Source organism: Pieris brassicae, chromosome 7 (genome assembly GCF_905147105.1).
Source record: "Pieris brassicae chromosome 7, ilPieBrab1.1, whole genome shotgun sequence".
NCBI classification, from domain to species: domain Eukaryota; kingdom Metazoa; phylum Arthropoda; class Insecta; order Lepidoptera; family Pieridae; genus Pieris; species Pieris brassicae.
In genome coordinates, this window is record NC_059671.1 from 7,620,993 (window position 1) to 7,636,574 (window position 15,582).

The following is a 15,582-nucleotide window of genomic DNA, read 5'->3' on the forward strand; positions in this document are numbered from 1 at the left end:
TCGCACCCAAGGGTCATGTTACCGCAAAGTCGGCAGCGTAGCTCCGAGCTGTTGTTCGTAGCACCTTATTGCGTCATATTGTCTCTGGATTAAATGTATCCCTAAAGTCACTGTTATAGCCTAATAAAAGTTAAAAATTCAAAATATTACTTTTAATTTGCAATAGCAAGCTGCAAAATACACAAGAATGCCAGCAAGGCCGGAACAATTTTCGGTTTAAGTGGAATTTTTGGAAAGGTGCAAAGTGGCATAATTTATGAATTTAAGTTTCATCTTAAAATTAACTATGGTTTGTTTCATGATCTCAGAACTGTAAGGTTATAAATAAATAAAATATTTGGAACCTTCATAATCGCTATATATACGTACAATTATTAGTAGTAGATACTTAAACATTAATATTTATATTTCATCTCACACCAACTAATCTGCAAAATGACGAAGCAACATATTGATAAATACAGAGTTAAGTGAAGATAAAGTAGTTGATAAAGTAAAAATAATAATAACAAAGGAATTAAAATACAATGTGAAAAAAAGACTATTGTGAACATTGAAATTAGCGTAGGCATCGACTGTCAACATGAACTACCATTTTCATACAAATTTAGTTTTCGACTTTCTACATACGATATCGTTAAGGCGTCTTGACTAAGCCCCCTGGACGTTGACTACAAAAAGCGTGAGTGTTAATGTGTGTATTTTCGTAGCACTGTCATGGCGTAGCTTATTGGATCCCGACTCACGTCTTTAGAGCCAAGGTTGCCGACTCTCGACAAGAGCTGTAATTTTCATACAAATGTAGTGTTCGACTTTCTGCATACACTGTCCTTAGAGCGTAGTGACTCAGCCCTCTGATGTTCGCGCGCATTTGTGTTATTAATACAGGGGAAGTTGTGTGTGTCTTGGATACTAAATCCGGAAAAAGTGAGTACATAACATTTATAATACACGAAAGTGATTGATTTAACCAAGTGTAAAGTATATTTAATTATATTACAATTCACACTATTAATTTTTAATATTATATTTTTGTGTGCAAGTTCTATGTTGTATTATTTTCTACTCCAGTTATTGTGTCGTGATCGTAACATTACGTTCCTATAAATAACAATCGATACACGAATAAAATATAAAAATCATTTAACTGTTGGATTTTATTTGACCGCTTAACAACAGTTTCACCCTGCAACATTTCAATTATGAAGGTACTCGCCAAGCGATCTCGGTCATTGTTTGGCAGAATTCTTAGCTGTTTGTAACATTTTTATTTGCGTTGTAGATGTCTCGCCTGGACCTGGTGATATTCGGGGCGACGGGGTTCACAGGTAAACATGTCGTTATGGAGATGAATAGACAGTTGAAGCACTACCCGCTTTCTTGGGGTATCGCTGGACGCTCTCAAGCCAAACTAGAAGAGGTAATCAAGGAAGCCGCACAGAAAACCGGTAAATAAATGCAATATTTCATGACCGAATTTGAGTACGACGACCTACTCAAACCACTTTCACAAGGTCACAAGGACTACATAACCATGGTTTATATATATTCGCGCATATATTGCACGCACTGTTATGGCGTAGCTTATTGTATCCCGACGCAAGTCTTTACGGCCAGGGCTTAACAAGAACTGTAATTTTCATACAAATGTAGACTTTCTACATAGACTAACGTTAAGGCTTCTAGACTGGGCCGTCTGTTACGGCGCGTGCGCTTTTGTGTCATTAACTCGGGGGAAGTTACGTGTGTCTTAGATACTAAATTTGGAAAAAGTGGTTACATAAAACTTATAACACATTGACAAGGTCACAAGCACTACATAACCATGAATTATATTTTCGCACAATCACAAATTTTAATCGCCAAGCTTTCTGAAAAATATTTTATCAGCTTCCGTTGCCTAATGGTTAACTCCCGTAGTTACTAGTTGATACTATAAACCGTTACGGGATTTTAAATAAATATTATTGAACAAAAAAAAATGTGAGGTTTCGTAGTCGTAATTAACATGACCGTGTTTCATAAACCGGTTACTTGACTTTAACAAGCATGAGTTTTCGATCTTATTAACTCAAATTAAGCAGTGTTGGCCTTGTGGCTTCAATGCGACGTCTTATACCCGTGGTTGTAGGTGCGATTCCCTGCTGAGTGCCAAATGACTTTCCGTCTTTTTGCGCATTTTAACTCTCGCTCGCGAAGCAAAACATCTTAGACCCAAAAAGTCGACGGCGTGAGTCGGGGACATAAACTTTATCACCTACCATGCCTTAGTCTTAGACAAATAATTAAATAAATCTGAGATCCTGATCTAAAAGATTGTAGCGCCACTGGTTAGTTATTAACTCAAAGGCAATACATACGAGTATATTAGGGAAAGGCAACGCAAGGAAGGTAATTAAACCATATATGAAATATGCCAATAGAAAACTAGCAACACTACCGGCACAGATTAAATATCTATAACACTCTATTGTGTTTGGTTTCTGCAAGTATCTCGTATACATTAATCAACTTCTTTAATGGATTTACAGCATTCGAAACGTTGTGATTTTTATAAATCACCGTTCAAATCAATAGGTATATATTATCCTATTTGTATTTGCAGGTAGCGATGTGTCAGCCTCGATAATAATAGCTGATGTGAATGATGAGAAGTTACTTAAGAAAATGTGCAGCCAGGCCAAGGTGTTAGTGAACTGTTGCGGGCCATACCGGCATTATGGGGAGGCGGTGGTCAAAGCTGCCATCGAATCCAAGACACATTACGTGGATATTGCTGCTGAACCTATAGTAAGTAATTTGAATAGAATATTTAACGGACTCCAATACGTTAGCTTCACCCGTCGATCTGGATAATCAAGGTGTGGCCTATACACGATTTTGTAATAATATTGAAAGTTTTCCGTATACTAACTGAATGAAATTTATGTAGAAATATAAAGCTTTCCTTCTGCCTCATACATTAATCTTTAAAAACATTTAATTTTATTAATAGAATACGAATAAATGCTATGTTTATTCCTTATTAATAATCGTTTTAATGCATTTCCGAGTGAGTCGTTTTTTTATAGAATGAAATGAGGAAAATCCGTATTTATATTTATGTTTAAGGTTGTACACAACAAATATCAACATTCAGATATATTTTATAGTTATTTTTTATACACATATTTTAAACGAATATTAGTTTTTGTAAATTTACATGTATTGAGGTTGTACAGCTTTTTTCTAGTAGGTTTAAATATCATCTCATTTCTATAAATAAGAATAAATTGTAGAGGGGATGCTGAATCTGTAATATGTCCAACCAACCTCTATAATGTATGTTTGTTTATAATTATTATTTATGCCACGTATACGTATGTATTTTTCTTAATGTATACTTAGACAAAATATATCTAATCTCTGTATGTTATGCAAGATTATTGATGCTACATTTTTTTTTAAATTTATTTATTTACTCTTACAGCTAACTTAAATTAAATATAATAAAAACAATTTTATATTAAAGATATAGCCAAAGATGGAATAAAAAAATATACAAAAAGGTTAAAACATTTAATTTATAATGGGAAAAAATTATATAAAATAATCAAAACATTCCTCGATACAAAAAAAAATACAAAGTCACTTCTTAGTTTTGTCCAATTTCATTTTTATTTAATCATGGCGAGTATTATCGTGTCAAAAATTAATTGAATTACAGCACATTAGTTTGGCCAAGAGCTGTTTTTAGCGATTTTATTAAATATTGTATATTTTACGAGTTATTTAACTAAAATGCATTTGGCGTTTACTTCATTTTGTTCGAAGCAGCGTATCGTCTCTCATTCGAACATTACCATACGTTTGTTTCACTAGTCAGTCTCGCTCCACTATGTTTCTTACTGCCAGCGATTGATATATTATAATAATTACCACTAGTAAAATATTAACCATTTCCATAAACTAAACTTAAAACATATTTATATTATTAGTAATACGTAAATTTCTCAAAATTAAAATTAAAAATTCAATTTAAAAGAAAAGAATCCATAAAATTTCAAATCAACCGCGTTGTATGTGTAAACTAAACAGATACTACTTTATGATTTTATTGAAAATGATACCTATATAATTTTATTTGCCGCTGTTAAGTGTCAATAATAAATAAAGTTAGGTATCAATAAAATATAAAACGAATCAACCTATACTAACAATACTTGAAAATAATAGACAAAAACTCGTTCTTATAATTTTTGCTAGCATATATAAAATTACATACATACATTGTCATCACTATCAAAATAATATACAGAATCGGTAAAGTAGTTTTATAGTAGTTGGGTTGCATACGCGATGGTATCTTGGGTATGGGGCTACTCTTTCCACGTGGTTAATATCTAACTCGACAAGTAAACCACATATTAATATTGTATCCAATTGTATTGCATATACTAATTCCTTAGTTCCTTTCTTAATGCCCTCGAGTTTGTACTATAGATGCGCCGCGGTTATTGCGTTTGTCCCTAAAGTGGGCAAAAGGATACGCACGGTAGATATCGTAAATTCCGCTACTACGCGCTCTTAAGCATATTCCGCGATAGGTTAAACAAGTCAAGGCTTAAATAGTGGTTGTTGTAGGTATGTCCGGGCTGAGTGATTCATGTTTACGAGTCTGGTAGGCAGGAAAATGAAGTGCAATGAAATTTATTTGAGATGATGTCATGCATTTGCATTAAAACGCATGGACTTCGTCCATTGTATTCATAAAACTTGTTTTATAACTCTTGATATGATTACGGTTCATGGTCTATCATTATCTATCATCACAATAATGTTTGGTCAACAATCTGTTTTGTTTGTTGTTTCATTTAAACAAGTTTCTTTTCAAGTTCGTAAACAAAATGCATTTTCGTATATCCTGAGATCCGTTAAAAACATACACTGATTTATAGAATTTTTGTAATAGAATCACAACATACGGAAACCCTTTTTTGACTAGCTGTCCCATACAAATGAGCGGAAAGTAATATTAAATTAAGTGTCTAAGTATGTATTGTTACATACGGCCAAAATTGTTTACATTACAATCGAAAATATATTGGCGAATAGTTCAAAAAACGTAGAATTCTAATTGAATCTACAATCTAATTGAATTAAAAACAAAAATCAGCGCTGCAATTCTTGGTCTTTCAATCTGTATGTGTTTCATGGCAATGTCTTTCGTAATATGTACAATAAACGCGTCATTTTAGAATTTTTTGGTCGAAGGCGTTTCCTCATGACGATTCCTATAAAATAAAAATGAAAATAAATTAATACACTTTAACTAACTAAATTTAAAGTTAATCTAAAGTTATAAATTTAAAAATATAAAGTTAAAATATAATATTTTTTACATTTTTTTACTGAACACAACTAAACACGCGTTTTCTTCTATAGAATATACATTTAGTATTGTCTTTTATTAACATAACTTTTACACATTTAACGAAAACACTTTTTTAATGGATTGAAGCTATGTATTATTATAAACTTATAATTATTTTACATAATTTTATTTTCAACTCCGGGGAAATACATACAGATAATATAATTTTCTCTACAGTGTGATACTTTTTGACATTCAACATATTTTGTCTTCAGTCACCGTGACCACGCACACTGTAAAGCACACGAAACGTAGTTTTTTTTTTAAATTATGTAATTAATAATTATAAGTTTATAATAATACATAGCTTCAATCCGTTAAAAAGTGTTTTCTTTATATCTATACATTTGTCTTAATAGTAAAATCTTTAAACTTTCAGTTTATAGAATCTATGTACCTTAAATACAACCAAGCTGCGCGTGAAGCTGGAGTATACGTGATCAGCGCGTGTGGCTTTGACAGCATTCCTACTGACCTGGGAGTTGTCTTTCTAGAAAATAACTTTGGAGGTAAGTACTTATTTGGAAGGCGAGGATTGAAAACGATGTTGGAGTTAGTTCGAACGATTGTGATTGGTTGGTTGTGTTCGTGTGTCTGAGATTGGACTGGAGTTACTATTGTTCATTGACTATCGAACAAAAGTTATATAGTTTAAGATTTTAAATACAAAAACATCTCAGTTTATTTACTGACCTTCACATATCGTAACATTATTTATATTGTAAAAAGTAATACCAGGAAAATAAATATAAGTAGAGAATCTAGTAGTCACAATTTATGTTTTTAACTTTAAGAACGTAAGAAATTCTATGTGCAGCAGCAGAAACATTCTGGAATTTCCAAGTTATTATATATTACTACCTGCGGACAATCGTGACACGTATCTAAACCGTTATAGATTGTATACCTAAAATTTTCTAATGAATGTTAAGTATTGCTGAACACCGTCATAAATTTCGGCTGGAGTTTTTGAGTTTATCGCAACAGACACACAGGCGGACCTGTGGTTTTTAAATAATATAAAAATTAAAAGACGTAGTGACAAGGATACGAAAGCGAATGCTTAGGAAGTTTGGCCATGTAGAACAAATGAATGAGAAGCGGCTTACAAGTATAGATATACAGGGTGACCATAGATGGCGAAGTCGGGTTGGATAGGCTTTGTCGGACCTGGACCAAATCTAGGAGGTACTGATAGGGGATATTTTTCTTTCTTTCTTTACTTTACAAATCCGACTCACAATGTAGCCTTTTGCAGCATTTAAGTATTATAAAACTGCTTTGGGACGCACTATCAAAGAAAACATGCAGTGTGTGGTTTACCATTTAAATTATATATATATATATATATATATATATATATATATATATATGTACTAGCTGCCCCCGCGAACTTCGTTTCTCCTTAATGTGTTTTTTTTTTATAAAATAGGGGGCAAACGGGCAGGAGGCTCACCTGATGTTAAGTGATACCGCCGCCCATGGACACTCTCAATGCCAGAGGGCTCGCGAGTGCGTTGCCGGCCTTAGTTAGGTTTAGTTAGCCTTAATACCGTGACACGAAAGAATAATTTCACTGTGTTATCGTCACTATAATTTGAATTTGATTTACACTTCGGTCTAAGTAACACGTGGTTGGCTATGCTAACACCAACAATTCAAAAAGTAGAAATAATTGAATTTCACGGTATTTCGTTTACTACAAAATAAATTTAATTTATACTTTAGCCTCAATTACACGTGGTAATCATGATATTGAATTGTAGCTTATATGACACGTTTGTCGGTTTACCATAGTAGTGCCATCTATTGATTAGTTAATCAATCCAGTCGAAAAGAGTCGACATCTGTTAGAATCTTTTGGAGTTAACAGATAATTGTGACTGTCAATAATTAATTATAGACAAATAATTTGCAATAAAATAAAATTGCGACTATAATTTAACATCTAAGCTATCCTATCTCTTAAGTTGAACCAGACTGCTCACGGTGTGCAAATTTAATTTAAAATCGGTTAAGTAGTTTAGGAGTCCATCGCGGTCAAACATCGTGACAGGAGATTTATATATATTAAGATACTTGTGTCGTACCTAATAAACTTGTATTATTGCTTTCTGAAATAGCGGGCTGACTATTACACCGCAAAATATTTGAGTTAATAAGTTAGCGAGAGACACAGCAAGCTGCGCAGTTGCATGCGATGCATATAAGTTTGCATGTTTTCTTGAGCAACTGGCGCATTACGATTTACGACACAGCGTCGAATTATTATGTCTCATGCGGCAAAGACGACAATTCGTGTTTACAAAATGAACAAGAAGACCGCTTCTCTGTAAACGAAATGAACGCACGCGACGAAACAGGCAGGCTGTGCGAATATAATCAAAATGTTGAGCTATCCTATTAATTTCGCGTACGAATGCAATGAAATCTTTATAATTAGGTGTTGTTGGGTTATGAATATTATGTAATTCAAAGGAACAAATTGTACTGGAATCAAGTTTCTTAAATGATAAATATAGTAAATCAGTTAAATTTTCTAATTGTAATGATGCTAAATTTGATATTGCGGTGCAGTAACTATCAAGAAACAATTGTAAATTTTGAAGAGATAGAATCTTTGGCAAACAAGCCGAACCCAAACTTTATCGTAGTATTTATTTATTAGTTTTTGCTGAATTAAAGGATACTTTTCAGCATTTGGAATGATATCTACAAAAACTGAGAATCAGACAATTTGCCATAATCCAACTTTGGTAAGCGAAACGATTTGCGTTGTGTATTTGAATCGGACAAGCAATTTTATTAAATTTTTCAAAAATATATTTACAATGAAACATATCTTCGAATAATTTAAGACATTTACTGTGCATAATGTCGTTAATTAATTATATTTATTTTTTGATTAAAGTTATCACGAATGTTGTGTATAGAAATCATCCACGATAAAAAGAATTTATATCAGTTTCGTCCGAAGTTTTCTTTGACCTACCATATAAATCTTGTAATCGTGAGAATAGATTGTCACGATTTCCTATTAACGGGGTTCGTTCAATTTAAACTGAACTGTTGGCGCCTTTTTTAACTAATGTTGCTTTATGAGTCTGCATATTAACAATACAACACACATATATTTGTTTTATATATAAATCGTGAATTGAAATAAACTAAAATATTATATCCGACTCGAAAGACGAAAATAATGTAACGGCGGAGACAAAGAAAAGTAGACCACGGAGTATGTGGAATGCGGCGTAAAAATATATGGAAACATCCCTCACTGATAGTTTTTTCACTTCTCCGTCACCTATCCGTGGGAGAAGACCAAAAATGGACGGGACTATAGGTACTTGGATGGCGTGAACAGTATATATAAATTAAAATGTTTTTATATTTTCAGGAATAGTGAATTCAGTGGAATCATACATTACTGCTGATGTGTCAAAAAACTTAATAGGAGGGGCAATGATCAACTATGGCACCTGGGAGTCTCTCATATATGGGTTCGTTTATTTATACTACATAATTTTAATTACTAATACATAATATGATCCTCATTTATTATGTATGAATCTCGTATGCACCGTGTGCCACGAATAGTGATCAGTTCTTCGTGTAAACGCAACTTACTGACACATTGGTTCATTCCTTTTGGATTTATAATGAGTTAATGAAAAAGAATTAAATTTCTACGAAATCGTTTGATACCTACTTATATGAATCTTACACTTCACTTCCCGTCCCTATTCGCGAAGCTCCTTCTCTCTCTTCCTTTAAATTTATTATGTACAAACATTACATGTCCACGTGGTATTCCTAACTTTCTTTCTAACTACTAACTGACGTGAGACTGAACTTTCTGTTTTTCATGTATCCTTTTTTTAGTTCAGTTCGTTTTTTTCCTGTTCAGTTGTGTCTTAATAACTATGTGTAATATGTATTTTTGCTCTTCTTGCCTACCTTATCTAATTTAATACATTTTTTGATCTCTTCTCGGAGTAGTTGCCTGGTAGAGATCGCTCGAAAGCGATAAGGCCGCTAGTTGTCCTTTTAATTTAATTATGTTCACTTTTTATGTTCTGTTCAAAGAAGTGTTAATAAATAAACATCCGTGGTGGTTACGTGGATGTGGTGGAAGAATGTAGGTACTCCCTGCAACGGACGGAGAGAATCCAACGTTCGAATCTTGACCGGCTCGCTATGGTTAAACACGAAATTAAATACTTCGATAGCACAAGCTAAGACGCCAATGTGTTGATTCTAGTTGCATAGTATACGAGTATGTCGCGATATAATATTATTATTATCAACGCACTGGCAAGATCTCTGGCATTAAGTGTCCATGGGCATCACTTAGCATCAGATGAGCCCGTTTGCCCCCTGTTGTATACTAACAATTTAAACGTCAATCGAAAGGTGTTTTAAAGTTCGTTCGTAATAGATTTTTACATCTTGAAATATTTAAAAGCTGATGAAAACCAAAGCTGTAAATATATAAAAACATCACAAATTTTCTTGCTATTATACTTATGCTCTTTGACTAACTCAAAGCAAGGAACTTTTCTAAGTTTTACTTCTGTTTTAGCCATATTGGATATAGCTTTTTTTTAATTTGATTGATACGTTTAAAATTTTATTAAAGGTAGAAAACGTTTTACAAATTGGTTCTTTTAGTATTAAAAAATATATTATAAACAATGGCTTAATTGTAAAATATTATGTTGTCTCTGTATAAATGAACGTAACAGAAATTTATTATATTCCTACATGATATGTTTTCAGCATAGACTATGCGGGCTACAACTCACTTTTTAATTTTTATTGTGTTTCAGAGTACTAGACTTGAATAAATTACCCGCTTTGATGAAGAAGATATATCCCAAACAGATGCCAGAATTTAATCCAGAACTTAAAGCCAGGTATTTTACTTCATATGTACTTACTAACTGTTCAAATGAGCTTGACATGTTGCTGATGTAAATATTGAACTTTTTATATAGCTAACTAACATCAAATATAACAAGTTATGTGTTCTGTGAAATTCACAAACTAAAATCAAGAGTTCTCTTTGTCATTATCTATAATGATTCATTAACCAGTTATAATATGTACGGTGTAAATCCTCTGAATTTCTAAATTTACTGTAAATTAGTAAAGTACTTTAAAAGTATTGGGCAGTGAAATACCTTTTTAGCTTCCGTTTCGGGCCTTATAGCCCAGTCATATTAGGGGTTTCACCTCGGAATAAAATATAATAAGCTGTATATACACCTTTGTTTTGTCGTTTTAAATGTTGTCTATAAGTCACTAGTGCTATCGTGTCCACGTCTTAAGATATGCAAGGTCAAAGGTCATAAAAATCGTTTTTTCGTGAATATTTCGCTCTCTATTGCTTAAATGAGATTTGCACTTATTAAGAGTATAAAATTCTCTTTTGTTTGATCTTTTTTTTCATACGTTCAACCGTTATGCGGCAGACCGCGAAGATTGCGCCGGGTACAGTCATCTATTGCCTAATGCAAGGTCAAGCGTGAGTTGCGGTTATCAGGACGTTGTATTAAGTTAATTATTTACTAAAAAAATATAATTATTAAACAATGTGCATTATTTATGTACTGGAATTTCATTCCGAGGTTCACCCCTTTTTTAACCTAATATGACTGGGCTATTAGATGAAATTTAGTCTTATTAATTGTGGTGATACAATTTACAGAGATGGGAGCCATTTTTATATCGATATATTATATTCATATTTGCTAGATAATTTTGATATAATTTGATTTAACAATTTATTCAATAGTTTTATTATATTCTTCTGGTCACACACGAACAGGAATTTCACTAGTGTATGAAGTTCAACAATGTAATTGATTGAATTATTTATCAATAATGACACATCCCAAATGCAAGATATGTATAATATATATATACAAGTTATAATTAAAGAAGTGTCCTTAAATTGTTTTACAGATATTTTTATAAAAGTATAAGTAACACAACTAAAAATAAATAGATAACAATATTAATAATTTTAAAAAAATAACTCCAATTTATAGAATACAAACATATCAAATAATTGTAAATAAAATACTAACATGACTTAATCACCACACAATCAGTATTCGTAACATCAAAAGGAACTCTGACACTCTTGCTGCAGCGGAATCATAATGCTTACAGATACCCATTCCATCGTCGGTTGACTGGAAGAAGTTTACCTCTCTTCGGCGCAGACGCCCCTATAGTATACCGCACACAAAGAACTTTGTACGAGAGAGACGGAAAGCGACCAATTCAAAATAAGACTTATATCGAGTTCGCTGGCATTTTGTCCGCGATGGCAGTCGCCGTCTTTGCCCTGATCGGCTACGTACTCGTCAAGTAAAATAAGTTTTACAATATATTTATTAACCAAAGCTTGCCAACGCTCACACACTGATGCATTGGTACTAGATTTTATTTCGAAAAATGATCTACTATATGGAAATTTGTTAAATTAAGTTAAATTAGATAAAGTTTAACAAAATTTTATTATCATAGTCATAGCCATGAAGACGAATAATACAATTATTTAATTTTACCTTATCACTACTAAGATTATTACAGAATTTTATTAATTGTAATATAATTATTACTATCATTGTTATCGTTATTATATATTTTTGTTATTAATATATCGAATCTCTTCGAATTAACCGTGGTAAGGACAAGAAAAAGATGGCGCGTAACCGAAAAATGTGACGGTAATTTTTCCCAATGCCGAAAGAAGTTTCACTACAAAAAAATTCACCTACAAAATTTATAATTACATAAAAACTAAAGCGTAATTTGATTTCAAACTGTGATGGGAGCAACTAAGGATATACTTTTTTTGCATGAGACACTTCTACATCATATCTGTCTTGTACATTTTTAGTCTGTGTTCAAGAGAATGAAGTATTGTTATACTTTTATAGATTAAGGTGCTTTCGAAATCTCTTCCTGAAACATCCACGTGTTTTTACGTTTGGTGCGATCACCCGCGAGGGTCCCAGTGAGGAAGTGATGAACAGTACTCTCTTCTCATTTGTGCTGTTTGGTGAGGGATGGAGCGAAGGGACTGATATCACCTCACCGCCTAATAAGAAACTGGCTGTTAAGGTAAATTGATATTTTTTTACATAATTAGGTTTCCCACGGCTCCCGGAGATAAATCATGCATAAAATATAGTTACTGAATCAGGTCAGATGTTAAGAAAGTAACAATAGGTGGAGGTCGAAAGGTGTTCTACTCCTCAAACCCAAAGTGAGGATCCTTGCCAATCTCCTCGATTAGTTCGACTACTGACTGGCCGATACGAAGACCCCAGTGGCGGGTTGAGGTGGTGCCTGTACTCATCGTTTCACACTGAAAGCTCGATTCAGAGAATGCCAGAATGTATTCGCATTCCATTATTATAATAAGGGATTATAAAAATGTTTAATTATATGCGAATAATACATTCGTGTTTCACTAATTGAATTAGTTTGCTCACAATAAATCATTCTAATTTGCCTGGCATTTATTAGTGGAATGGCTTACTTCACATGTGTTATCGGCCATTTAAAATTCTAAATATTAATATTAATATTTGAAACAAAATTTAATAATTCGCATTCGCATGCGCGATGATGAGCTAATCGGTGACGCCAAAGTTAAGCAAATCATTTTTGTATTGTCATTAAAATTTTTAAAATACGTGTTGTTTGCTATAGTCATTTTGTATGATGATTTTATTTTTTAAAAGAGTACTGAGAGTTTTTTTTACGGCGGCGTTACCGTAAACAAAGTTTACTTTAATTTTTATATATTTTGTATTTGCCTTTCCGATTTTTACTCATTTTATTTTATTTTAATGATTATTTAGAGCTAGTGTGGATTATTTACTCATTCGCTTTTTTCTCATTCGATATAAGAATATATGAAATATATTACAGGTATCTGGTGTGAATCCTGGATATGGTGCGACAGTTGTAGCTCTCTTGTTCTCAGCACTCACAATACTTACCGAGGAAGATAAAATGCCAAAAGAGTCAGTATTTCATTCATAATATCATTTAAAAAAATCATATTTAACGTAAATTAAACCTTTTGGTACGGATCCACAATACTTGATACCGCGGGTAAGAAATGGACTACCTAGTTAGTTATTAGATAGCCTAACGTTAACTAACATACAAATTTGACGCGCTCCTAAACAACACTGTTATGGTTACATTTATACAAACCACAGCGGTTCTAATGTATCATGATTTTATTACATTATTCTGTAAAATAAACAATTAAAAAATTTTCTTAAAATTTATAATTATTCATATTTTTATAAGAAATGTATTATGTACTTCATAAGTCATAATTGTTCTATAACTGAAAGAAATACAAAAAGACATTATTTTTTATGTAACATTAAGCAAACGGGCCAGAGGCTCACCTGATGTAAATGTGCCATGGACACTCACATTGCCAGAAGGCTTGCAAGTGCGTTGCCGGCCTTTCAGGAATTGGTACGCTCTTTTCTTGAAGGACCCTAAGTCGAATTGGTTCGGAAATACCTCAGTGGGCAGCTGGTTCCACATAGTGGTGGTGCGTGGCAAAACTGCCTTAGAAAACGCTCAGTTGTGGAACGACGGACGTCGAGGTGATACGGATGGTATTTTGTATTTTGCCTTGACGTCCGATAATGAAACTCAGCTGAAACTCAACAATAATAAAAGGTTCTTATATTTTTTCAGATGTGGTGTCCTTACAACGGGAGTTGCTTTCAAAGATACCAACATTATCAAACGCCTCCATGAAAATAACCTAAAGTTTGAAGTTATCACTGAGATTTAGATTTAATTCTTTAAGTATTAATACAAAATGTGTCTCTTAAATCTTTCAACAGAACAGTTACAAGTTATAATGGGTTTACTATTGTGGCCATTCACCAACCAGATGGACCGATTATGTGAAAGACATCATCGTCATAACTGTAACTATCATAAGAGAGGTGATGAAACCGGTGGAAACAGATAGTTCGTTCCAGATGCTTCCTGACCACGACGCTGAGACATGAGCTGCCGATTAAAGAGAGAGAAGTGATACAGTTGAAAGATATACTGCCGTATCATTATGATTCATGTCTTACCTTAAACGAATCGCTAACTAATCAGGCATTAATTTAATACTCAAGTTACATCTTTAGGTATATAATTACAATTTTATCATTGAGTTTAAAACTTAAACTACGTGAAGTCTGTTATGTTAACGGTCCATAGAAAATAATATATTGCGAGATGCGTTATTGAAATGGAATATGGACATTACTGTTAGACGAGAGGCTATTAATTTATATAATACTTTCGTCTATATTTTTTTCATATTCCCTTTCTTGTACATATTAGACCCTATTCATAAATACAAAGCAGTTGTGGTCACCCAAAAATCTATAGATTTAACATTACTGTGACTTCCCGAATAACATAATAATCTGCCTCAACTAGGCCTTGAGAAGAAGGAACTTTACAAAAGGCGTGAAAATGGTTAATAATGGACCAAGCGTGATGTATGTCATTTCCATAAAAAAATCGTTTGGAATTAGTGGGTGACGCCCGTTGAAAAGTGATTTTGTCTCAGACATGCTAACCGCGCATAACGTATGTACCTAATTAAATATGATATATGGGAATAATATATAGTGATAAGTCTAGAATATGAATCTCATTACACAATTCGCACTTGATATTGTTTTCATAGCACTCGTCAAAGCATAAACACAATTTGACACAAAGGTGTATTCATAGTACTAGTCTAGTCTAGTAATGTTATAAGATTTATGAAATACAGAGATCTTTTTATTTTATTGGTATCGGTATAATTGCTATTATTTTATTAAGTCGTTATTATTTTTAATAAAATATATTTTTCTTTGATGTTTTTTTATTTAATGTATTCTGACGAATTTTGAAAACTTACATGTAGAATTATATACTTTTTTTTCAAGTTTGTTAGATAATATTTTAACCGAGTCCAATAAAGGAAACAAGGTATAGGTTTAATGGTTATCAGAAATCTTAACTTGCTTGTTTCGATTTCTACCTTGTTCATCTTAATATATATAAATCTCCTGTCACGATGTTTGTCCGCGATGGACTCCTAAAGTACTTAACCC

The 15,582-nt window shown here is 32.8% G+C and overlaps 1 protein-coding gene across 1 annotated transcript; it reads left to right on the forward strand.

Annotated features, from left to right (window-relative positions):
* The first annotated feature begins 826 nt into the window (after positions 1-826).
* Positions 827-15,151, forward strand: LOC123711706 (saccharopine dehydrogenase-like oxidoreductase). The gene is made up of 10 exons (XM_045664417.1): positions 827-927; positions 1,283-1,448; positions 2,606-2,790; positions 5,793-5,922; positions 8,814-8,916; positions 10,246-10,332; positions 11,594-11,794; positions 12,370-12,553; positions 13,370-13,464; positions 14,165-15,151. Exons 2-10 carry the CDS (start codon positions 1,283-1,285, stop codon positions 14,262-14,264), a joined length of 1,251 nt encoding a protein of 416 aa, XP_045520373.1. The 5' UTR covers positions 827-927; the 3' UTR covers positions 14,265-15,151.
* Positions 15,152-15,582: the final 431 nt, after the last annotated feature.